This window comes from Propithecus coquereli, unplaced genomic scaffold (genome assembly GCF_000956105.1).
Source record: "Propithecus coquereli isolate 6110/MARCELLA unplaced genomic scaffold, Pcoq_1.0 Scaffold664, whole genome shotgun sequence".
NCBI classification, from domain to species: domain Eukaryota; kingdom Metazoa; phylum Chordata; class Mammalia; order Primates; family Indriidae; genus Propithecus; species Propithecus coquereli.
In genome coordinates this window covers 303,551-329,036 of record NW_012152663.1, presented here as the reverse complement: position 1 = coordinate 329,036, position 25,486 = coordinate 303,551, and the positions used below count along the sequence as shown (strand labels likewise).

Here is a 25,486-nt window from a genome sequence, read left to right as displayed (position 1 = left end):
GTCCTGGAAAGAGAGCATTCAAGAGCACAAAATGTTCCCTTGCTTTTGAATTACCCAGGTATAGACCTCCTGGCTAGAAGACCTGAGAGTCCCATCTCTTGATGACCTCAGCCGAAAAGCCTTCCATTTCCTCTAGCTCAGTTTGCAGCTGAATGCGTGCATAATCCTGAACCCTGCCCGTTCACACACAGCAAGAGAGTTTTCCTTTACAGCAGCCCCTCTTGCTCCCCTGCTGAAGAGCTGTTATTAATAATTCTTTCTCCTCTACCTGGGGTTAAAACCCTTGCCAAGGACTAAATGGCCTTTCAAATCCTGCCCTGCCTATTCCTGGGCTCCTGTCTTTCTTTTGAGCTCCTCTCCAGTATTCTCAAACCTATCAAAACTGGATTCAGTCTCCATTGTACCTATCAAAACTGGATTCAGTCTCCATTGTACCTCGCCCGCATCTTCCCATGGTGGCACTCAGAGAGGACTTCCCCGTGGTAGCCCTGTGGCACTGTCCAACACCGCCTTATTTTCGTTTATTGTCTGTGTGCACCAAGGCTTGCGGGGTGGGAGCGAGAACAGCCAGATCAGACGTGGGGAGGCTGGGGAGGCCACATGCATCGTCCGAGTTTTCGGGCATGTTGCTAGAAATCATGAACATTGCTCATCTCCCGCCACATGCGCACACGAGACGACCCTGGGGCCTCCTCGAACCGCGTCTGGACGCACTGGTACCTGCTCAGCCTTCGCAGGATTGAGCGGGAACCCACGCCCGAGCAGCGGCCCGGCACGCACCAGCGGCTCATCCCAGGCTCACGAGAGGCGCGAGCCCTCGTGCCAGGGCCCCAGGGCGTTCAGCGGCGGCAGACCCTGGGGCGGGCAGCGCGGAGGCGGGGTGCGAGATCGTCAGGCAAAAGCGGGGTACGGGACTGAAACACCCGCACGGGGACCCCGCGCGGTCCGGGGCCCCAGGCCCGACGGCGGCAGGTAAGGAGAAGCGGAGGCACACACGCTTTGGGCCGCCCAAGGCGCCGTGGGGGGTGGTTTCGGGCACGGGAGGTCAGCACCCAGGGGAGGCTCGCCGGTCTGTGGCTGAGCGCTCCGGCAGGCTCTGGGGACAGAGAGAAGGCAGCCGGCGAGGGACAGGGAGCGCCTGAAGGCCTCGCCTGTCCTTTCCGGCCGGCCAGGACAGCGCTGGGAAAAGACTAGGGGATAGGGGTGGGAAGACGTCTACCTCGCCACAACCCAGAGCTCGGGACTACCACACGCTCCCCACAGGGTACAGACTACCGCCATTCCCCTCCCCCACTCTGGCGGGTAGGGCTAGAGAGCCGTTGGAAGGAAGACGCATGCGCATGAAACTAAATTGTAAACCGCTGAGGCTCGTAGTTCGCTATTCGCGGGAAGACGCAGGCGCAAAAAGACTAGGCGGGTTTATAGCTGTGGGCAATTGAGCCCAGGACGCATGCGCGTGATAATCTGACTTCGGGCGGTCGGCCCGCTCTTGAAACTACGCATGCGCTCTAGCTATTTGTGACGCAAGGGGGCGGTACGGGCCCCTGGCCGCGCGTGCGCAGAGCTTGCTCCAAGGGCCTTATTTAGGTTGCGCAGGCGCCCGCTGGCCATTTCTTCTCAGCCACGCCGGAGTCTTGTGTCTAGGTGAGTCGTCGGCCGCCCTTGTTTGCAGCCCGGAGAACCCCGCGTAGATGCCGTTTTTGCGAGGGTTGCTGCCCCCAGACTTCTCGTAGAGCTTGCGGGGCCTCGGCGAGCGGAGGGCTGCCACTAACAGCCGCCAAGGGTTCGCCGAATCCTCGCAGCGCCGCCGAGGCCTGCAGGCCGCACCGACCCTATTGTGTGAGGTGTCGGAGGAGGCGGAGCGGAAGCGGCCGCCGCCATTTCCTTGCCTCCGCGCTGGCCCCGGGCCGGGCCCCTCGGTGCGGGCACCGACTCCCGGGGCGCCCAGCGCGGCTTCGGGTGCGGTCTCTGGCCAAGGCGGCGTCGGCTGTTGGCGTCCCCGGGGTTAAGGCGTCCGCGTGGGTTCCGCTCCTGTCGGCGCGCCGTGGGCCGAGGAGCGCCCGGGGCGGAGGGCAGTTCATTGGCATTTCTCAGGTCTGATCCGCGTCCCCGCCTTGCAGTGCGTTTCGACGACAGGACCCTCGGAGAGACGATGATGCTGGGCACCGAAGGCGGGGAGGGGTTCGTGGTGAAGGTCCGGGGCTTGCCCTGGTCTTGCTCGGCGGACGAAGTGCAGCGGTTTTTTTCTGGTGAGTTAGAAGGCGGCGGCGGGAGTTCGAGACCCGGGCCGCGGCGCGGGCGGGCGGCCTGGGCGGGGCGGGCGGGCCCCGGGCGCCCCCTGGCGGGGCGCGGGCGGCAGCGGTCCCCGCGGTGTTGCTCGCGCGCGGCCGGACGCTGTTACGCAATGGAAATCGCGAACGCCCCGCCCGCCCTCCTGCCTCTCGGGAGCGAGCGGCTGATTCGGAGGACTTTCTTTTCCCGGCTCTTCACGCGTTTAAGCACCAGCCCTTCCATGCATGTCTTTTTTCCAAAGGATAAGTTGGGAAAGATGAGATTGCCTTCTTAATTTTGAGGACATTGCCGAGTAGTTAGGCAAATAATAGTAATATTTTGCAGTATTTTAAGGTGCAGCTAGTATTTCCAGTTTTGGTATTTCCTTGATAAGGGGCATTCTGCTTCGGAAGGTAAAATGTCACTTCTTAGTTTCAGACAGTGTAATCAAGATTTGGTAATTGAAGAGTTCTTGCTCATCTAGTTCTTGATCTGGCTCGCTTTACAGTTGAGGACACGGAATCCCAGGGAAGTTTTCTTGCCTATGTAGCGCTTTCTTTTTTGTCCCCAGTATGCAGGTGTCCTGAATAACGTTATCAGAGTGGTGTTGTTCCCATTATTGGCTTAAGATTAGACTGATAACACTGTTAAGAAATTGAGAGGTTTTGTAAAGACATTTGTAGTATTGACTTACTGTCTGAATTTAGCGTTGGTAACGGAAAACGACCTGTAAAACAAGAACCAAGTACACTGGAAGCCACCTTGCAGGGGGCAACACTGGGTTTGGCTTCAGCTGTGCAACTTGGAGCATTTTAGCTTGGTAACACTGACCCCTTTCACAGGTGAGTATTGGGCCTGCAGTTTGGAATTGAGTAAGAAATCTTAATGTGGCTACTGGTAATGTAAAACCAACAAATGTCCCAGACCAAAACTCTTAAAGATTGTTCAGAAAATGCCATAACTTGGTCCAGACTTGGTAACTCTTTGAGACCCTATAAAGGATGTCTAATGGAGACATGCTTAGCAAGGACTTAGAAGTAACTTCGTTAAGAAACTGCTTTGAGTATTGGATTTTCTTGATGGATTGGGAATATATCACTTTGGGACTGGGGTAGTTTGTGAGTGGATGACTGCTTAAATATCGGAGATACTCTAGGAGTTGGCAACAGTGTGGTCATTTTAGGCTTCAGAAGTGATGTACTTTGCCGTGGGGACATGAATAGGCATTCCTCTATCACCCAGAGGTGGTTGTAGGTTTTAAATTCTGTATTAACGGTTGTTTTCTTTCCAGACTGCAAAATTCAAAATGGGGCTCAAGGTATTCGTTTCATCTACACGAGAGAAGGCAGACCGAGTGGCGAGGCTTTTGTTGAACTCGAATCAGAAGATGAAGTCAAATTGGCCCTGAAAAAAGACAGAGAAACTATGGGACACAGATATGTTGAAGGTTTGATATACATTGCCCTAGTAACAGTAAATAAAACATTAAACACATAGAGGTCTTACCCCTTCTGAATTTTAGGTATTTGACCGCATGGAAATGGTCATCTAAGGGAGTTTGTGGCAGCTCTTCCTAGCTTATCTAAAGACCCAGGAAGTCTGAACTTTGTTCTCTAACTTTCCAAAATTGACTAATTCTAAGCACCTCTTTCAGTATTCAAGTCAAACAACGTTGAAATGGATTGGGTGTTGAAGCATACTGGTCCAAATAGTCCTGACACGGCCAATGATGGCTTTGTACGGCTTAGAGGACTCCCCTTTGGATGTAGCAAGGAAGAAATTGTTCAGTTCTTCTCAGGTATGTAGTCCTGTTTGTTGCTGAGCAGTGAGTTTTGGCTAGCTTCTGCAAGGTGATTTAATAGACTTTACAGTTGAATAGCTTAGGTACTTAAATAGGTTGTAAGTATATGCCAATGAATTAATGTTTTCTTCCTAGAGACCTTCAAATAATTTAAGCCCATCTTAAAGGTGGAAATTAAGTACTTGCAAAATGTTAACTTTGCCTGTATTTAGTATGATAGTTCAGAGTAGATCTTTGAGGATTCTTTTCAACGATATTGCTGTTCAGCAAAGTACTTGAACTTAAAGGTAAGGATCCCTTAACATTAGATTAGTATGAGTCAAGTTGTTGTAATTTTTGGCAAGTTTCTGCTTTAAGAGACAATTATTTGGGCAATGGGACCAGAAACATCTCTAATGGTCTAACTCTTTATGCAAAAAACTACTATACAAGCAACTTGGCTTAGCCAGCCTTATAAAAATTATTAGCGAAAGTCAACGGTAGTTTGCTTTGTAGTCTCAGTATCTGAAGTAGAAAAAGCATTTTGAAATTGTTCTGGGCCTAAAGTATTTGAATGTTTTTATGCTGAAGAGCTGATAAGATTGCATGTTTACCAGAATGTCAGATCGTATATTTTAAATGCTATTAAGAGTTGTGATAAACTGGAATTAAGAGCAAGAAATCCTTTCATGGTTTAGTGTAGTATGTATTAAGATTTTTGACTATTAGATATGTATCAAGTCCTAATATTTTGTCAGAAATTTAGAAATCAAGTCTGTTTTGTTTTTAATCTAAATTGGTGAGAATTGAATGCTGTCTGTCAACGTTAAATATGAACATAATTTCATATCTTCTAGGAAAGTGCTTTAAGTCCTTTTTGTAAGCTTGGGAATGTATCCACGGAAAGGATTTTTCATAGACGGAATTTCCAGAAGTGAATCATACTACTGTTAGAGCATAAGAGTGCATGATTTGTGCTGTGTAGATCAGTTTTGTTGAAAGTTTAGATTGTATGTTTGTCAATATATGATATAAGTAATGTTTAAATTTTATTTAAATGTTTAAATGTGTACATTTTAAAACTTGAAGTTCCAATAACTTAAAGCATTGAAATATAAAATGAGGTACAAGGTGTGTCTTGAATTTAGTAAAACTGTTGCTGTTTAATGCTTGAAACTTACTGTATAATTCTCAACATAATTAAGTTGAATAGATAAGAATGTTCTTAAATTGTTGAATTCTCAATGCATCCTGTGTTCGTTTTTTTAAAATATACTGTACCATGGGGTGTGTTAAGAATTGTCATAATTTGTAATAATGGAACTTCATATTATTGCAATGCATATTTAAAGAGTACTTGTTGAAAGCATACCATTCACCTAAAGTTAAAATTCTGGTTTATTTAAAGCTATAAGAAGAATCATTTCTGGGCTTGTGATGTTAATATTACCCCCCTACTGGGGTTATTTGTCCTTGGGTTGAAGGGTTGGAAATCGTGCCAAATGGGATAACATTGCCGGTGGACTTCCAGGGGAGGAGTACGGGGGAGGCCTTCGTGCAGTTTGCTTCACAGGAAATAGCTGAAAAGGCTCTAAAGAAACACAAGGAAAGAATAGGGCACAGGTGGGGATGGATGGTTGGTTGGATATGTCACTTTTCTTATGGTAAATAATTAAATCCATATTCTCTCTGCTTAAAAGGATGAAACTAATCTATTTCCTAGTCCTAGTTAATTGACATTCTGCCACAATTTTCAGAATTTTCCTATGTCCGAGTCCCATATTGCAATCAAACTAAATTTTAGGTGTTAAAATTGTCCCCAGTTAATTTGGTCTCCTTTACAATTTTGTAAGATTCTTAATTTATTAACCCCAGTCAATGGAGTTGAGAGACTATGGCTTTAAAAAAATTAATGCAAACCTGGCTTTAGCTGTAATAACACCCACCTAGTAAATTAATGTTACCATAAGAAAATGTGATACTTTCTGATCTTGTTTTTAAAGTTGAAATGCAACAAACTTTCTTGCTGTATAAATATTCTGCATATGTATTAATAAGCATAGCTTTCAAGAAATTGTCACAAAAGGTTTTATTCTCTTTGCTTGTGACTATTTTTCATTGAAGCATGCGCTTACCTATGCTGATTCCTACTAAAAGCATAGGCTGGGGTACTTGCTGGCGAAAGGAAATGTGCAGTGTGGGCTGGACTGTCGGCGGAGGCTGGCTTTCTAGCCCACTTGCTGTACATGCTGCCAATGGACTTACGACCTGAAATGTTGAAAGTTGAGTGGAATTCTTTCCCTCCTGAAACGTTCACAGTACTCCTCTCTACCCCTAAGGTTGGGCTCTGCCTCAGAGGAGGAAGTTTTTTTCTGTAAAGTTTACATTAAATCTTACTATTGAGTGAATTTCTGGTCATTGCCTCTGCAAATATAAGAAATCTGGCTTTTAAATATTGGTCAGTTTCATGGCTATGACTAGATTGTTTTCTTGTACAGCTAAATACCTGTATGAAATGAACTAATGTTTTCTCTCCCCTCCCCCTCCCCCCTTGTGAACAATGCTTTAGGTATATCGAGATCTTTAAGAGCAGTCGGGCTGAAGTTAGAACTCACTATGATCCACCACGAAAGCTTATGGCCATGCAGCGGCCAGGTCCCTATGACAGACCTGGGGCTGGCAGAGGGTATAACAGCATTGGCAGAGGAGCTGGCTTTGAGAGGATGAGGCGTGGTGCTTACGGTGGAGGTATGTGAGGGTGCAGAAGGATTGGCAAGTCTGTTCCTTTGTTGTGTGGATATGTGCATTTGATTGGCTGTACTTCTTTATCTTGTAGGCTATGGAGGCTATGACGATTATAATGGCTATAATGATGGCTATGGATTTGGGTCAGATAGATTTGGAAGAGGTAAGGTAAGAATTGAATTTCTCAGCTGCAGGATACTTAACACTCTTGTCCATCTAGACCTCAATTATTGTTTTTCAGGAATGTCTGATCACAGATACGGGGATGGTGGCTCTACTTTCCAGAGCACGACGGGGCACTGTGTACACATGCGTGGATTACCTTACAGAGCTACTGAGAATGACATTTATAATGTAAGTGTAAGGTACATTCGTAAATCATTTCAGTGTGGCTGTAAAAACTTGAGCCTTGTTCTATTTAAGTGGACACCATGTTACAAATTTCCATTTTTCCTAATGGTAGAAAGTTGACTTGGTTCTTTGAAATGCCTTGTGTTTTAGTTTTTTTCACCACTCAACCCTGTGCGAGTACACATTGAAATTGGTCCTGATGGCAGAGTAACTGGTGAAGCAGACGTTGAGTTTGCAACTCATGAAGATGCCGTGGCAGCTATGTCAAAAGACAAAGCAAATATGCGTAAGTGTGACTTAAGCATTTGAGGGCTTTTAACAGGTATTTGTATGACATTTATGCTTGAGTAGAATATTAAAGGATGTATGAGAAATTTCCCGTCTAATAATAGATTAGTTGTTAGATGTGTTGAAAAGTTTGGGTTTTTTAAATTGGTATGCCTCAAAGGGATTTGTGACATATACGTAACTTGGGAAGCATATCTTTAATTGACAGTTGAGATGAATGTTTAAAGGCTAGTACAAGTAAATCACCTTAGAGAAACTGCTAGAATTTTTTTGCCTAAGTATTTGAAGTTCACAGATCTACTTGTTTAAGTAAATGCTTACCTTTTCTTTCACCAACAAACATTTTCAAACTGTTTTTTTCTCATTTCAGAACACAGATATGTAGAACTCTTCTTGAATTCTACAGCAGGAGCAAGCGGTGGTGCTTACGGTAGCCAAATGCTAGGAGGCATGGGTTTGTGTAAATATCACTTTAGTGTCTTTTTTTAAGCTAACCTTGTATGCCTTTTCTCTCATTTCAGAACACAGATATGTAGAACTCTTCTTGAATTCTACAGCAGGAGCAAGCGGTGGTGCTTATGGTAGCCAAATGATGGGAGGCATGGGCTTGTGTAAATATCGTTAGTTTTTTTAAAAACCAAAACATTTATATCTGTATAAGTCAATTGTAAGTTAAGTTAATCTATTTAGTGAGTTTAGAATATGACGATTTAAGTTAGGCAAAGAAAGCAGTTTCTTGATTTGAATGAATTTTGTGTCTGGCTTTCTATTTAAACCATTGTGTTATATAAAAGTTAAGATAATTTGTTAGATTTAAGTGCTTTTGGGGGGAGGGGACTACAGAATGAAACTGGAATGTAAAGTTTAAAATTAGCAGAAACACAGGATTAAAATTTAAATTGGGGCATAATTAGTTTGGCGTAATTAGGTGTCATTGATGCCTGTGTATTGACATACATTGATGCATTTAAGGGGAAAACCCCACTAAATCCATTCCAAGCAGTTGTATAAGGTCTTCAAAATGCCTCTACTTACGGAGTCGTGGATTTAGTCCTGCTGATGTGTATACCGTTAGCCATTTGGTGTATACATATTTACTAGCTCAAATGATGGGTAGAAGGGGGGGAGTCTGTTTCTAGACAATAGGCAGAAGGAGACAGAGGATTGTAGTAATATAAGATCAAGTCTGGAAAATCATAGATATAGAATTACAAGCCCGGTACCACCAGGTACCACATTACATGTGGAGCGAGGTTCTAATGTTCTCTTAACTTAACAGCAAACCAGTCCAGTTATGGTGGCCCAGCCAGCCAGCAGCTGAGTGGTGGTTATGGAGGCGGCTATGGTGGCCAGAGCAGCATGAGTGGATATGGTAAGTATTTTTTTTATATACTTAAAATAGGTTTTAGGCAGGTTTCTTTAGTTGGGAATGTGCAGGCTTTTGGTGAAATTGGGTTATTAAATATATGCTTTCAATCCAAATATAACTATTAATAGCTTAATTTTCAGAAACAATCATTGGGAGGGGGAAGTGTTCTGTGAATTAAAAACTAGTCATTGCAGCTTTGGAATATTGTCGAGCCAGAAAACATCTGCCTCCATGTATTAAAACATTAAATAAAGTAGTTCACTTTTTTGTCTTTTGATTAGTATTAAATCAGTTTTAGATGGAGGGAGAATTTTAAATAGTGGAATGGTGGTTGGGTTCAGGACCGTATTTACTAGTCAGTTAACCTAGGATTGGTTTTATTTATTAACTTTCAGTTGGTCTAAAGAATGGTGATTTTGGTATTATAGTCTTACCCTACAAAATCCTTTTGCAGACCAAGTTTTACAGGAAAACTCCAGTGATTTTCAATCAAACATTGCATAGGTAAATATTTTCTCAAAAAATATAATTTAAATTCCCAATAGCAAATACTGATATGTTGTAATAACACTTTCTATAGCAGTCAATGGCTCTGACTTAACTCCATGGAGGCTGCCATTTTGGGCACAGTGAGTTGCCTTTAGTCCAACTTTGTCTCACTTCCTGCCCACCGCGAATAGGAAAAGCAAGACTTCCCTGTGCTCCCTGTTCCTGTATGCCATTTGAGGGACACATTGTGAATGTTTACATTTTTAAAAATGCCTTGTTTAGCTTAAAACACATGAAGTAATTTTTGCAATTTTTGAAAAACACTAGTTTTCCTTTAAACTTAATTTTTCATGTTGATCCTGAAGAATCCATTTAAATGATAGCACAAGAATCTGGCAAGTTGGTACTGCAGAGACAAGGGGTTAATTGAGACTTGTTTGGAGTCGGGATTCCCCTTTCCCAAACATGCTTCTCGCCACTTGGACAGCAGCCATTTGTACTCGTATACTTTTAAAACTTTTTCTTGGAATGCTATATTTTATTTGACTGATAATCCGATGCTACTCCTAACTTGTCGAATCGATCTCTCTGCAGGTAGCCAAGGAGCAGTGAACAGCAGCTACTACAGTAGTGGAAGCCGTGCATCTGTGGGCGTGAACGGAATGGGAGGGATGTCTGGCATGTCCAGTATGAGTGGTGGATGGGGAATGTAATTGATCCTGATCACTGATTCTTGGTCGACTTTTTTTAAGAAAAACAAAACCAGTTTAACAGTTTTTTGCATTACAAGCTTGTGATTTATGCTTAGTCTACAAGTGGAAATCAGGATTGTTTTAAAGACTTGAGGTTGGGTATTTTTGAACACTCATCTAGGATGTGACAGCAAAGTTGAGTAAAGTATAACTGTTAAACAAGTTCCAGCTTTTCTCAAGTTAGTTATGTATTGTAGGATGTACTTAAGCAGTTAGCGTATTTAGGTTAAAGCAGTTGAGTTACGTTAAATGTTGCTGTTATACCACATGATACTGAACATTGTTTGGATGCATGTTGAAAGACATGCTTTTTTGTAAAACTCAATATAGGAGCTGTGTCTACAATGAAAGTGAAACATTTTGGCATGTTTGTTAATTCTAGTTTCATTTAATAACCTGTAAGGCACGTAAGTTTAAGCTTTTTTTTTTTTTTTTTTAAGTTAATGGGGAAATTTGAGACTCAATACGAATACTTTAGGATTTTGGTCTTGGTGTTTGTATGAAATTCTGAGGCCTTGATTTAAATCTTTCATTGTATTGTGATTTCCTTTTTAGGTATATTGCGCTAAGTGAAACTTGTCAAATAAATCTTCCTTTTAAAAACTGCACTTTGTCTTGTCTGTGCTTCAGTGTCGTGTGGACTGTTTCTTGGTCTCTATTCCTGCCTGGGGCATAGGTCCACATCTCTGGCCGTGCAGAAGGCTCCGCCGTGAGGCTGTTGGGTAGATGTCTTCAGACTTCTCTTCTGTCCAGTGCAACTGAAGGTAAACTTGGCCTTGAGGCCCTCGTGGAAGGGCTACGTGTCGTTTGCTGCACGGAACCTGGTCTGAACTGCTTATAACTCGCGAAGCGCTGCGCAGAGCCCCGGGACAGGCGCCAGTGCATGTCCTGCATGTCTGCAAGGCCTCCCGGCGTGGCTGCGAGGTGCCGGAGGCAAGTGCTGACTGGAAGCTTGAATTTTGTGTATCTAGGGCATGTTCTAGAAGGAGCTTGCTCATACCTGGTTTTCAGGCTTTGTTTTTGCCTCATTCTGAAAAATCCCACTCTGGATCAAAATTCCATTCCATGTAAACCCCCTGAGGCAGAATACCGAGTAACAGTTGGGAGCGGATGTGATTAGTTTAAATCAATTCTTGAATTGCGTATTCCTGTTTTGTTAGGTTGGGACTCCAGTGGCATGCTAAGAAATACTCTCTGTACCCAAACTGCTTTAAAGCTGTCCTTAAAGGGGTAGTCCCTGAATGCCTTCTGGTGGATGCTCACGGGCACTGCCGAGTGCGAACTGCCAGTGCTCATTAACCTTTTAGACTCGGTGGTGTTGAAAGAACATAGAATGTGAGCTGGGATGTAACAGGTTTGTGTCCTTTAAAGCCAAGTGTGTGTAAGTTCTTAACTTCCTGTGATGTGCTTGAAGGTTTTCCCAGGTTCTCGGCTAAGAGTATTGCAGACTGAAAATTACTTGGAACTGGCCATTTCTAAGTGCCCATAGTGGTGGGGCATGGAGGGCTCTGCAGACCACATGCCCTCCCCAGGGGACTGGGTGCAGCAGTCTGCACCACGTCTAGAGATAATCTCTGGGTCCTTTAGTTAACTTTTTTTGAGACAGAGTCTCACTCTGTTGCCCAGGCTAGAGTGCCGTGGTGTCAGCCTAGCTCACAGCAACCTCTAACTCCTGGGCTCAAGGGATCCTCCTGCCTCAGCCTCCCGAGTAGCTGGGACTACAGGCATGCGCCACCGTGCCCGGCTAATTTTTTCTGTATACTTTTAGTTGTCCAGCTAATTTCTTTCTATTTTTAGTAGAGACGGGGTCTCGCTCTTGCTCAGGCTGGTCTCGAACTCCTGAGCTCAAATGATCCTCCTGCCTCGGCCTCCCAGAGTGCTGGGATTATAGGCGTGGGCCGCCACGCCCAGCCTAGTTAACTTTTAAATTGAGATTATAAGAAGCATCTTTTTTGAAAAACTTGGCCTATTAGAGGAAGAAAAAGGGTTAGAACTATCAACCTGGAGAATGGTTAAATAAACTAACACAGAACTACTTGGCGTTTTAAAAATGGAGTGTAAAGCCATTATGGTTCTTTGGAACCTTGTGCTCTATGGACCAACCTCACCTGGGAGTAATGAGTCAACCTCCAGACCCTATTAAATCAGAACCTGCGGTTTAACTGAGACCCCTCGCTCCCACCCGTTGGCCTGCACATTGAGAAGCACGTCCTTAGACCTATCCCTTATTTCTCGGCTGGGGAAAGGTGGTCTGGTGCCAGACCTGAGGGTTCAAAAAGTGTAGGTGTATGTTTGGATTCTGAACAGAAGGTAGTTGACCGCTAAGGCAGCTTCTGGTAGCTTTGGTACGGGGATCTGCTGCGAGTAATGCTTACTTGAACATTTGTTCCTTGGCCATGGAGGTGTGAGATTGGGAGAAGAAAACGGGTGTGAAACTTTGAACAGATAAAAGTGTCTTTTATTAACTATTGGAAAGCAGTCTTGAAACAGGGAAGTAGGATTCCACTTTATTGTGTGTGCAGATGAGAGCTAAGGCTCAGAAGTGAAGGGAGCTAGTCCAAACTGGAAACAAGGTGCAGCATCTAATACTAGAAGAGTTGGGGGTAGTGAGTGGTATGTAGACATCCTTCTGAAAAAATCTGGCTCTGTTTATTTCAGAACATTACCAGGTACAAATGTTTAGGTTACATATATTGGCTTTGCCCCCTCCCCAGTCTGAGCTACAAGCACACCCATCCCCCAGACAGTGCGCACCACACCCATTAGGCGTGACGATACCCATCCCCTCCTCCTTCCCCGACACCCAATGAATGTTGCTACCAAGTGTGCACTTGTGTTGATCAGTTAATACCAATTTGATGGTGAGTACATGTGGTGCTTATTTTTCCATTCTTTTGATACTTCATTTAGAACAGGCTCCAGCTCCATCCAGGATAATACAAGAGGTGCTAGATCACCGTTGTTTTTTGTGGCTGAGTAGAACTCCATGGTATCCATATACCACGTTTTATTAACCCACTCATGTATTGATGGGCACTTGGGTTGTTTCCACGTCTTTGCAGTTGTGAATTGTGCTGCTGTAAACATTTGAGTGGGTGCAGACCCTGCCTGAGATTAACTCGGGTTAAGTGAACCTCTTGCTGCCACGTGCTTCCCTAACCTGCTAGAAACATGGCTCTCGGGCTGGGAAGAGTTAGTTTTAAAGGTCTGGCTGCAGCTTTTAAGCTGTACGACTCTGGGTAAATTCTGGGAACTAGCCTTGCCGAGCTTTCCATGCTTCCCGTCCATAAAACGTGTTTAGGGGAGAAACGTGGAATCCGCGGGCACAACAGCACCGTGAAGAACCAGTGCTGACCTGGGCCGTGCGTGGGCCTCCTGCGGGAGAGCGCAGGAAGGCAGGAGAGCCAGGATTCCACCAGGCAGGGGCTCTGAGCAGGGTGTCGGGCGGGGGGCACAGAAGGATGTGGCCTGGAGACTCCTGGGGGGACGTTAGTACAATGCTGCTTGTTTCTCAGGCCACGGACTCCCATGGGGGGTGGGGCGGCAAAGGAGGAAGACCTGGAGCCAGTCTCAGCGCTGCTTCTGAAATTAAAGATGGCTGCCTGGCAAGTGCTTTTCCGCGGGCGTTTCCGTCTGTCATCTAGAACTCCTAATACACACAAGCGAACTTTTGAGCTTTGGTGACAGGCTTGAGGTTACTTCCTCTGTGCCCACTAATAGGCTGACCCTTGGTGCACGTGCGTGGGGTACAGCCCAGCAGTGCTGCGGCTTCACAGCAAGCCTTCCCCGTGGGCCTTGAGTCTTGGGGACTCCACGAGGGGTGCTCTGAGGCCCCTAAGAGCAGCCTGGGGGTGAGAGCTTGGCAGGTTCCTGGGAAGCTAACAAAAGCTCGTTTTCTGCACGCAGAGAGAAAAATAAATGATTTTTATTGCAGGGCCAACAGCAGGTATTCCCAAGGGCATGAAATGGCGACTCTGGACCGAAGCAGAGAAGGCACCGGCAGGCCCTGCGTGGTTTGCAGCGCTGCGCACAAGTCAGTTTCTGAGAGTGGGGGTGGGCGTGGGAAACGTTACTAACAAGTACAGTTGCTGTAAAATAGGTTAATTCTTGGAAAAGATCAGTAGCAAAATCATAAAGTTGCATCCAAACCACAGCCAGTGACGTGGAAGTTTCGACCCAGTGGAGTGAGCCCCACACGAGGAGCGGAGGCGCTCGGCTTCCCGCGCTCCGTCTGCCAGGCCAGGAGCTCTGGCGAGGATTAGATTCCTTTGTCTTGATTCTCTTGGGCATCAAATTTCCCAAGCTCCTGGTGGTCCCCCAAGACCCAAAGAATTCGGCTCGCAAGGCTGGCTGCTGCCCCGAGGACGAGGACGAGGACAGAGGTCGACAGGCTGCGGCCCCGCGGGCAGCTGGGGCTCAGGAGGCCGTGGGCGAGCAGCGCTGCAGGAGCAGCGTGTGGCAGCCGTCACACACGCGCACCGGCCTGGGGTAGGAGGGCAGGGCCAGCTCGCTGCCGGAGCAGGCGCTGCAGAAGATGTGGCCGCAGTTGCGGCAGTGGTGCTGGGGACAGAAAGAAGGCAGTCAGAGGACCCCGGGAAGAGGGACCTGCACGCCTCCCGCTGACCCTGACATGTGAAGGCCCAGTAAATGCTTTAGCAACCCTCCCCCGAGACACCACCTCGTTTACCTGAGTGCCTTTTTTTTTTTTTAAGAGTCTGGCTCCGTCGCCCCAGCTGGAGTGTGTGGCGTAATAGCTCGCTGCAGCCCCAAACTCTCGGGCTCAAGCGACCCTCCTGCCGCCCCAGGTAGCTAGGACAGCAGGCAGGTGCCAACATGCCCCTTTAATGTTTACATTTCTTTTAGAGACCGGGTCTCACTGTGTTGCCCAATCTGGTCTCGAACTCCAAACTCCTGGGCTCAAGTGATCCTCCCACCTTGGCCTCCCAAAGTGCTAGGATTGCAGGTGTGAGCTGGCACCAAAACACGCTTTATTGTGTTTCCTAACTCAGCGAGTGGGTCGTTGGAGTTACATAAAGAGCCTGGTTCATCCCGCAGGGCAGGGGGACTCGCCCGCCTTACAAACAGGCTGCCTCGGGCCTCGTGCCCCGGCTCCTGGCGCCTGGCCAGACCCCGAGATGAGCGCAGGCGCGGCCTCTGCTCCCGGCCGCACACTGCCGGGCGCCCTCAGGCTGGGCCACGGCTGTTCGCGCTGCAGCCAGGGGTGCAGACGGGTGCTCGCGGGCAGCCTCAGGAGGGTCCACTCCTAGCTCTGAAGCCATTTGTTGCAAGGCACTGACTACGACCTTGGCTTCCTCCTTCCCGCAGACAGGCTGCTCCCGGGGGAGGATGCGACCACGGATCCACAGTGTAGCGGGTGGGGTGGCACTGGGCGTGTGACAAACATCCCCCGTTCCCTCAGCTCCCGGCTCTGCTTGTGACCTGCACCCAACTCCTCCCTTGCCCAGCTGGTTGTCTTGGTGAGACGCGAGGGCTGGCACAGGACCTGAGAGGCAGGCGACGTGGCCAGGGGCAGGTTCACCAGGGAGTTTGGGACCTGCTGTCTTGCATAGGTTCCCCATAAATTCTGTTTTTGCCTCAGTTGCCCAGTTTTTGGTCCCATCGTATACAGAGAACCTCTAGCGATACACTCACCTAGAGCAGTCCCGAAAGGGGGCCAGCCTGGACAGCCACCGGCATGGCAGGCGGGGGCGCTGCCTGCCCGCGCGCCAGAGCGCCGCGTGGCCGGCGGGCCCGGCTGGCAAGGGGTCCGCGGCCAGAGGAGGGACCCCAGCAGCAGCAGCTCCAGGCAGGGGCAGGCGGGGGAGGGCCAGCCTACGTACCTTCCTCCGGGAAATGGAGAACTCCTTTTCACACTGCTTACAGTGTGTTGCTTCGTCATCTTTCAGCCACGTGTGGCCCTGAAAAGGAAAGAACACTCTAGAAATCCATTTTATGTCTCCGGCCCTGATGAGCAATTAGCAGTGTTCTGGCTGCGGCCACTGTCCCCATGGCCCCTGGTTTCCTTCTGACTTCCTTCTCACTAGCTGCGGCCTTGGGGGAGGGACGGTAATGACGGGGCCCTTCCTTCTGGTTTGCCCAGAGCGGAGTCCATGTGTTCTGGCTCCACCTCTTGGCTTCCTGGCCTTTGCACGCGCCCGCCGGGCCGGGGCAGGTTCTCGGGCATTCTGTCAGCCCGAGACTCGACCTGCTCTTTCAGCCCGTTCCCTGCGGTCGAGGCAACGGCAGCTGGGCTCTGGGGCCTGCCGCTTCGAGCCCTGGCTGCGACGCTACCGCAGAGACAGCCGCACTGCAGCAGAAGGGCCTAATCCGGGCAAAACTAGAACAGCTGGTGACAACAGGTCCCCGCGGAGACGGTCAGTGTGCAGCCAGCCTGAGGAAGCCCCTCACGGGGCCGAACCCCGAGCCTCGTGCAGCCCTGGGAAGCGGATGACTCCACTCCACGGAAGGGGCGCCCGGGGCTTTGAAAGGTGACTTTTGGGAGGTGTCTCTCAGGGAAAACTGAGGCATGGGATTGATTCAGCCGTAGGCTCTGGGTGTCCAGAGAGGTCAGAGGCTTGAGGTATCGTCTGGCTGCTCAGCGTCTGCGGGACGTGACTCTCCTGGTGGCACAGACTCACGACTGAGCTGGGGCGGCACAGCGCGGGCTGCCAGCACGTGCCCAGGTGCCCATCCTCACGTCGCAGAGCGCCAGTGGCTGCGACGTCCTGTCTCGCGATTCCCTCCTGCCCCTGGGGCTGTCAGCTGTGGTTCTGTGCGACCCTGCCGCGCGGCGCCGGGACACGCGACGGGCAGCTCACAGCAGTTACGTCCAAGGAGCTTTCGGTCTGCGAGGGAGGACGGCCGCTGTTGCCTACGAGCCCGGGCTGTCAGCTGCTGTGAGATTTGCTGCCTCCACCCAGGGATGCTGGGGAGACACCAGGATGCACGGAAGGTGCCGTGTAGGGGACTGTCCTTGTGCTGCACGGCCGCGGCCGGAGTGGGGGACGCTCCTGCCAGCAGACAGCCCCGGGGCGGTGGCCCTGAACAGCCGCCTCCTCGCCCGCCCTCCCTGCCTCGGCAGGCCAGCCCAGGGGCCGCCCGAATGCTCCTGCGCTGTGGCGGACTGCATCGTTCTGCCCTCCTCTGAATGGTCCAGAAACTCGGCCCAGGACAGGGTTCGGCTGTGCCAGAAACGGCACGGGACACTAGGGCGGGGCTGGCTGACCTCTGGCCCCTCACCTGGTGGGAGGGTCTGACTGTCACTGTTTCAGAAAGATCCCTAGATCTCTCTCTGCCACCCCTGCTTCCTCCTTCGGGCTGCCTGTCACCCAGGCCCCTGTTCGCCCCACAGCTGACGGCACAGGAGCTGGAGGCGGAAGACGCAGGTCCCAGCCCTAGCCCTGCCACTGTCAGCACTGCCGTCCCAGCCCAGGGATGCGTTTGTGACCAGCATTCTGCTTGTCTGTGAACACGGCGTCACCCCGCTGCCTCGACCGCACGCTGCCCCGCTGTCGGGCACGCGAGGTGTCGGCGCGAGCCGGCGCTGTGGGGGCGATTCTGACGCCTGCGGCCGCCCCTCAGTACCTTCAGAGCCTTGTTCACCTCTTTGATGTCTTCCATCTTCAGCTTGGACCTGAAAAAGGAAAAGACAAGACCGTTTTGTAGCAGCCAGAGAGGCTCTAGAACTGGAACAGCTAGCTGCAGTGACCGTTTGGCTTTGTGAGGACAGGGTTTGGGAGGACAGCCGTGCGCGAGTTACTCTAAAATGCCTCCATCGCTTTACATCCCCGAGTCCCGGGTCCCACGGCTCACGTGCCTGCCGAGCTGAGGCTGAGCCTGGGGACCGCACCTGGCTGGACAACAGACTGTTCAGCCTGCACAGGTTTAAAAAGATTTTGAAGTGGTTGCATTCATCTAAAAACTGACGATCTCACAGAAGCCCAGGTCTCTGCTTCTCTGAGCCACCGCCCCCGCACAGCGGGCGCTCGCGTGGGCCGGTCTCCCTGGCAGGAACCTGGACCGCAGCATCGTCTGCCTGTGCTCCTGCCGCCTGCTCAGTCTGGAGGGCCAGATTCAGCGCACGGGGCCACCTGTTCTTGCTCCTTCCCGCGAGCGTAAGAACAGTTCCTCAGCTGTCCACGTCAGACAGGACTGAACGTGGTCTAAACTGGCAAAACCAAATCAAATAAAATGAAATTCTATGTATCTGTAATTCAGGGGAACAGTCTGAACCTTTCTTAAAAGCTGAGATTAGTCTAACCGTCATCAGATTAGACTAAATGTCAAAATGGCATGCCCCCGGGAGACACAGAGCAGACTTACAAGGAAGGGATTAGAAAACCGAGTGTCAGGGCGTTTAGGCGAAACCCCGCGGTCCTTACTGAAGACTGCAGGCAGCTCCCTCCCTCCCTGCGGCTGCAGAACTAGGCCAGCAGATTGCTAGGGTCAGAGGCTGTGGGGGGACAGACCCCGGGAAAGCAGGTCTAAGAACTTCTCTGGGAAACACAACTTGGGAAGCATTTGGACGTTCTCTGCTTCTGTGGGCAGCGGCAGGGCTGAGACTTGGCATTTGTCTTCTCCGTCACCACAGTGTGGGCTTGCAAGAGGAGGAGGGGAAGAGGGAGAAAGCACGACTCCGCGGTAGCCCTGTCTGGGAGCGTGTGCCGCACGCTGCAGCACCCACACTCGGCTGCGAGGGCCCAGGCGGCGGCCGGCAGCTCGAGTTGGGATTCTGAAGCCAGACCGGGCAGTAGCTGTGGGAGGCCGCGAAGTGCAATGGTGCATTTTGAACGTCAGACACTACCTGCATTTTTGAGGTCTGTCATCCAGTAGGAGGGTGACCTCTGACTCTGCCTACTGTCTGTCCAGTGCGAAGAGGACGGGCAAGAGAAAAACGGTGCTGACCACTGCTGCAAACCCGAGCAGCCAGCCCACGCCGGCCTGTGGCTCCAGGTCTCCCTGTGCCGAGTGTGGGGACAGACACCTGGCCTTGCCCTGCTCAAGGAGCTCCCCCCAGAATGGGGGCAGGGCCAGAGAGCCGCCCAAGGCACTCAGCAGAGAAAGGGTGGCAGGCAGGGCTCAGGGCAGGAGGGGACTGAGCAGCGGGACGGAGCAGCAGGCCCGCGCTGGTCTGGGAAGATCCGGGCACTGAGAGGATGGCGAGTGGCAGCACCCGCAACGGGCAAAGGGAAGACCCTGGGCACTGTCTTGTTCCCGTGGGGCCAGACCCACCTGCCAGGCAGACACTGACAGGAGAGCAGAGGTGGAGACACAGGCCGATTCCTGACGGCTTCTTCTGCTTAAGCCAGCCTGAACTGGGTTCCCATCACACGCGACCCAGAGCCCTGACTCGGGGGAACAGCTGCCGCCGTGTTTGGACACGCGGTCAGCGCACAGGCGGACGAGTTCCGCAGTGGGCAGCGCGACCTGCTGCTAGGGCCGGGTGTGCGGGGCGACCCGTCTGCACTGGGCCCTGGGGAGGGAGCTGTCGCACCCCAGGGCAACAGAACTACCGGGCTCTACGCTCCAGCCACACGGGCTGCAGAGGCCACCTCGGGGGGACACGGGTGTGCTGCGGCAGGGCTGGGGGAGCAGCCCCCGTGGCAGGCCGACTCCCAGACCACCCTGCTCCCTCTGGCCCGCTGCAGGCTGACCAGGCGACCCGCTCACCGCCCGGTCCCTTGGGGCCTGCACAGTCAGGGAGCGTGCGTGCTCTGGTCGCTAGGAATGAATATGCTCAGTGAACTAACTGGTAGCTGACTGACATCCCCGTGTGGTTGGCGGAAATCAGCGGTGGCCTGGCTTCCTGGGGGTCTGCCTTGACCAGTGGGGGGCCTCCCGAATGGCCTGCCCTCCCCCCACCCACAGGAGGCAGGTTTGGGCCCGAGGGATGAGGTGTGCGGACAGGCGTGACGTCTCCACGGGGAGGCGCCAGATGAGGGCCGCGGGTCCTTACTGGCTGAGGTGTACTCCCATTTCCTGGAGGGCTTGCTCCTGCTCGTCGCAGACCTTCCGTAACTCTGCCTTCTCATCCCGGAGCTCCCGCAGTTCCTAAAATGAACAAGCCGTACACTCGACACAGAGCCACAGTCCTTTTGCTTTTCTTTAAGGCTCAGTCGCCAGAGCAACGAGCGGATCTGAACGCTTTTCAGGAGCGAAGGCCTTCGAGGCAGGCTTCGTTCGTGGGTGACTTGTCCTCCGTTTGCTTCTCGAGAGCGGGCCGCCGGAAGGCCGGCGCCACAGGAGTGGCTCTGCACCGGGGCACAGCTGCGTTCGTCAGCCGCTTTGAAAAGTTACCCCCACGGGGCAAACAAGGCTCTGCCTATTTGAGCTTCTGATAAAAGATGGATTTAAAAAAACCAGAGAGCTATCTCAAGAATAATAGGTGAAACTTACACAAAATTACAGAAAGCTTACATCAGCAAAGGCTAGTTTGAAAGGTGGCTTTTTTGTGCGACAATGAAAAAGCTATTTTTTTGGAAAGGGCTGGTCAAGGGTGAGGAAGGCCAAGACTCGGGACCTCATTCATGGCCTGAGAGTGGCGAGAGTCACCCGCTAGACCCAGCGAGGAGCCGTGCACAGGGAGGCTCGCCCGCGCACTTGGAACAGGCTGGCGAGGCTGGGACGGAGACCCAGAGAACGTCTTGGGGTTTCTGGGCTGATGGGGAGCAACGGTGGGGTCAGGCCCGGGCGGTGGGCAGCTGCCCCAGCCGCTCCAGAGCACCTTCTGACTGGTGCCCGCCAACACCCAGGCACGAAGAGGAATTGCATGGCTCACTGATGTTAGACACCATTTTGTTTCTTTTGCTGCGGGCGCACCCGCATGTGTGCACGGACACGTGTGTAGTTCAAATCTTAGACCGACGTATTCTGAAGCAGAATGAAGGGGGTATGTGCCCTGACGGGGCAGAACCAACAGTCCTCTGCCCTGTTCCCGCCGCTCCCCAGCAGCTCCAGGCGCTTTCCACAGCAACCAAGAGCCTTCCTTCGGCAGGGTCCCTGGAGCCCAGGGGTTCGAGGCTGCACTGAGCCGCGACTGCGCCACTGCAGTCCAGCCTGGGCCACAGAGCGAGACCCTGTCTCCTAAGAAAACAGAGCCTGAGGGAAGCCTCTTGCAGGCCAGTCAGCCGGAGTCAGTGCGGGAGCCTGGGCGGGGGGCGCATCGCCCCCAGGGAGGGGCAAGGAGGTCAAGGACACCCCAACAGCAGACCAGGCTGCAGGCAGCTCCTGCTGGGACTCTCGGAACCGCCTGCCTTCTGGGAAGACAGCTGACGATTCTACACTAGAGGAGAAGTTCTAGGCTGCCGCCGAGTTTCCTGGGAGGCCCAGCTCCACAGTTACACGATGCCGCGCTGGCACCCACTTCTCTCGCCCCCCGAGCCCACAGCATTCAGGCCGTGCCTTCAGGTGAGACGGGGCCTTCAGACGTCCGAGGAGACGCCAGGGATAAGCAGAGGGCTCGGGTTCAGCCCGCTTCCCAGGGATGGCCTGACCTTGGGCAGAGTGCGACCCCCCTCCAGGGTGAAGGGGGACTGGCATTTGGTCAAAAATGTTTGCTGGTTACCCCCAGTTCCTCTCTTGCAAGCCGACCACCCGGCTCCCCACGGTGCCCGTGACCACCCGAAGGCGAAAGGATCCTGCCCCTCCAGCAGCCTCCTGTGGCGCTCAGAGCAAAGCCACGTCCCTCCCCCAGCTCACAGGACCCCGGAAGCTCCCTGCCCCAGGCCTCCTGCCTCTGCTCGTCACATCCCTGCCCTTCGGTGAGACGGCCCTTGTGCCAGCGCCCGCCCGAGAGGTGCCGTGGCCAGGCCGCTGCCCGGCTGTCCCTGGGTCCCCTGCTGTCTTCCCAGCCCCCGGCCACACTGCGAGGACACGTTCCTGTCTTAGTCTCTTCTTAGCACTTATGGTTTACGGGATGTCTTTGCCTTCTCCTCCCAGATGAGAAGCTCCCTGGGGGCGGGAACAGCGTCCCGGGCCCTGGACTGGGCTTGGTGCTCAAAGGGTGCAGGGAGAGGGGCTGCTGGGGCGCGTCGGCAGGGCTTTCTGGACACTGCTAGATGCTCTTGTCCTCCCAAGGACAGGCCACCTTACCTTTTTCAATCCTTCTACTTGTTGTAGCTCCGTTCGGAGTAGACAGGAAGTGTCCTTCTCATGCTGTAATTCTCGCTGAAGAGCTTGTCTCTGCTCTTTTTCTGATTTCAACTCTTTCTCTAGACTCGAGCTGTTTTCCCAAAATGAACTTCGTTAGTCTCAAAGGATGATTTTCATAGAAGATCCACAATCCACAACCCAATTCACCACGCAGGAAATGGGGACCCGTCTCAATTGCCACTCATCTCCCAGGGCTGCCCTCCCCCGGCTGGCCACACTTGCACGGCAAGAGCAGGCGGGAGAAGGCGGGCCTGACGCGCTCCTGGCAGTGGTGCCAGTGCCGGCGGAGGCCACAGGGTCACTCAAGGACAATCCTCTGAGGTGCAGACTTGAGGGGAAAGAAAGTTCAAAATTTATCCTATTTTCACGGCCCCCGGCCAGCCGACAAAGCAGGACACTGGAGGAAGATCGGGGGGAGCTCGGCCGGGACCAGCTGCGGAGCCCAGGGACGTCACGCCGGAACCTGCTCTCTCACAGCGAGATGCTGAGTTAGACAGGGTCTTGCTCTGTCGCCTGGGCTGCAGTGGCGTCATTGTAGCTCACTGCAGCCTTGGGCTCCAGGACTTGAGCCATCCTCCTGCCTCAGCCTCCCGAGTAGCTGGGACAGGAGCATGCCACTGCGCCCCGCGAAAGGCAGCTTTTTTGTTCAACACTCAAAAGGCTCCCAGCTACTCGGGAGGCTGAGGCAGGAGGATCGCCTGAGCGCAGGAGTTTGAGGGTTGCTGTGAGCTAAGCTGATGCCACGGCACTCTAGCCTGGGCGACAGAGTGAGATTCTGCCTCAAAAAACAAAAACAAAAAACAAACAAAAAAAAACACTGGAAAAAAAGCTATTTTTTTGGAAAGGGCTGGTCAAGGATGAGGAAGGTCATGAGCTGGGACCTCATTCATGGCCCGAGAGTGGCGAGACCCTGTAGGCTCGCTGGTCTGAGGAGCTGTGCCGGAGGAAGCTCACTAGGGGATGACACACTAGCCTTGCACGGTGAACTATCTGACCCCCAGTTCTTTCTGGAGAAGAGAGAAAAACTCCTTCCTAGCCCCTCCCAGGCCGTGTCCCCCGCCGAGGCTCTGGCCGTGGCCCTACCACTGCTCGTGCAGCTGGGCGAGCTGCAGCTGTAGGGCGCCGACCTTCCTGCCCAGCTCCTGCTGCAGCTTGTGGCTCCTCTCCTCCGCCCCCTTCCTGGCGCTCTCCGAGTGCTGTAACCTGCAGGGCAACACCAACAGCACGCGGGTGAACCGAGTCTTTGTGAGGAAAGGGTCACTTCTCACAATTTAAGGGATGACTTTTGCAAACCTTTGCTGGCTTGAAGTTTTTATTTGAAAATGAACACACAGTGAAATGGACTCTTTTTTGTAGAGACAGAGTCTTGCTATGTTGCCCAGGCTGGTCTCAAACTCCTGACCTCGTGCAATCTCCCCGCCTTGGCCTCCCAAAGTGCTGGGATTACACGCATAAGCCACAGTGCCTGGCCTATGATCCATTTTGAGTTAATTTTTGTACAAGGTGTAAGGTGTAGATTAAAGTTCTTTTTTTTGAATATGGATGTCCAGTTGTTGTAATATCATTTATTGAAAAGACCATCTTTTCTCCACTGAACTGCCTTGGCACCTTTGTAAAACGCAGTTAGTCATATTTGAGTGGGTCTATTTTTGGGCTCTATTCTGATCCACTGCTGACCTGATATTTAAATGTGACAGTGACAAGGAGCTCACCGTGTAGCTCCAACCCCAGAGGACAACCTGATGCAGTAGTCAAGAGGCTGGGTGATGCTTATTTAGGCAAGGCTGCTGACCCTAGTTCTCGCCGGGTGAGGCTGTGGGCCTGAAGGACAGTCACGCCAGCGCATCTGCACGTCTGAGAGGGAGCCTCCAGGCACGGAGAATGCTCAGCGCCTTCTAGGAGCATCCGCAAGGGGGGCGATTACCTTTCTTCCATGTGTTTCATGCTGGACATAACTTGGTTGGTTTTTCCTTCAAAAGATGTGATGGCTTCATCCTTCTGCTGTAAGCTGCTCTCTGCACTCTACAAAGCAAGGGAGAAGGTTCACACTCTACCTGTGCGTCACTCCCACGCCTGCTGGATTATAAACGGCGGTTAACTCTTACCTTCGTACCTTTCTTACTCTTTTTCAAGAGTATTTCATTAATTGCTGCTCTTCACTAGAGCCCTGGAAGACAAACTGGGTCAAGGCTCCCAGCTTTGTCCGCAGAAAGGCAAAGAGGGAGGTGCTGGGGTGTCCGTCCTCTCCTTTCTGATGAGGAGTTCCAGAGTCAGGTCAGACTCGGCGCTCCTGAGCTGTCCCCCTGTTTGCCAGGCACATTCTCTAGTTCCCCCGACCTGGAGGGCTGGCTCAAGGGAGATGTCAGCCCCGCTTCTCCCATTAAGAGAGGGAGGCTCAGAAAGAGGAAGCGGCCAGCTGAAGGTCAGAGAACAAACGAGGGCTGGGGCTGGGTTCCCAACCACATCTGCGTGACTTCACGCGTCCAGGCTTTTAACCTTGACAGTCACAGAGGGGGCGCTGTGTGCTCCTGTGTGTTTACAACAGACTCCCTTACACTAAAAGGACACAGAAAGGCTGATGAAAGAAGTCCTAATAAATGCCTAAGAAATAACAGACTGCATTCTCTGATCTTAATGTAACAAAATCAGACATTAACAACAAAAGAATAGCCCAAAACACCCCATATCTGAAAACTAAGTAGCATATTACCAAGAACTACTGAGCTAAAAAGACAAACCGGAAGGGAAATTATTAAGTACTTAGAGCAAAAAGACAATGCGAATACCACGTGGTATTTCAGCGCAGAGAAAATGCCACACACCGCTGAGAGAGGAAACCAGGGCCGACAGCCGTGTGCCGCCCTTGAGCACGGCAGGCATCTCAGTTTCAGAGATGCTGGAATGATAAAGCCTGAGCAAACTAGAAATCGAAGGGAACTTCTTTAACGTAGTAAAGATTACCCGGCAGACATGCAGTGAGCATTGTACTTCAACGGAGGAACTTTTTAGACGCGTTCCTTCTAAGATCAGAACTATCCATTTGCTCACTGTTTCTGCTAGTGTTTAATGTAGTCCTTGAGTCCCCCTCTTGATGCTATAAGAAACGAAAAAGAAATTAAGTACAGAAACTTAGAATGAAGAGATTAAACTCTGTTTGTCAACAACATGATTGATTATGTTCAGAACCAACAGGACCAACGGACAAGCGGTCAGAATAAGGTGCTGGGCAAGGCTGCCAAGTGCGAGACGAGCGCGCCAGGACAGCAGCGCTGCTCCACCCCAGCAAGACCC

The 25,486-nt window shown here is 51.2% G+C and overlaps 2 protein-coding genes across 7 annotated transcripts in view; one reads left to right on the top strand and one right to left on the bottom strand.

Annotated features, from left to right (window-relative positions):
* The first annotated feature begins 1,564 nt into the window (after window positions 1–1,564).
* Window positions 1,565–10,653, top strand: HNRNPH1 (heterogeneous nuclear ribonucleoprotein H1 (H)). Of its 6 annotated transcripts, none has more exons than XM_012660411.1 (14): window positions 1,565–1,644; window positions 2,121–2,249; window positions 3,563–3,718; window positions 3,926–4,069; window positions 5,536–5,674; window positions 6,621–6,799; window positions 6,888–6,959; window positions 7,017–7,150; window positions 7,298–7,433; window positions 7,806–7,865; window positions 7,957–8,016; window positions 8,715–8,807; window positions 9,259–9,308; window positions 9,888–10,653. In XM_012660411.1, exons 2-13 carry the CDS (start codon window positions 2,153–2,155, stop codon window positions 9,306–9,308), a joined length of 1,320 nt encoding a protein of 439 aa, XP_012515865.1. In that variant the 5' UTR covers window positions 1,565–1,644; window positions 2,121–2,152; the 3' UTR covers window positions 9,888–10,653. The 6 variants fall into 6 exon arrangements, with proteins under 6 accessions (XP_012515865.1, XP_012515863.1, XP_012515861.1 ...); XM_012660409.1 differs by having other exon boundaries at window positions 7,957–8,046; XM_012660407.1 differs by lacking the exon at window positions 9,259–9,308.
* Window positions 10,654–13,974: 3,321 nt separating this feature from the next.
* RUFY1 (RUN and FYVE domain containing 1) overlaps window positions 13,975–25,486 on the bottom strand; it is a 51,019-nt gene continuing 39,507 nt past the window's right edge. The window contains exons 12-18 of the mRNA XM_012660405.1: window positions 24,120–24,217; window positions 23,279–23,398; window positions 22,136–22,265; window positions 20,001–20,095; window positions 17,630–17,678; window positions 15,886–15,963; window positions 13,975–14,605 (exon numbers count right to left, since the gene is read on the bottom strand). Coding sequence (XP_012515859.1) covers window positions 14,462–14,605; window positions 15,886–15,963; window positions 17,630–17,678; window positions 20,001–20,095; window positions 22,136–22,265; window positions 23,279–23,398; window positions 24,120–24,217 — 714 coding nt within the window. The 3' untranslated portion in view covers window positions 13,975–14,461. The remainder of the gene's footprint in view (window positions 14,606–15,885; window positions 15,964–17,629; window positions 17,679–20,000; window positions 20,096–22,135; window positions 22,266–23,278; window positions 23,399–24,119; window positions 24,218–25,486) is intronic.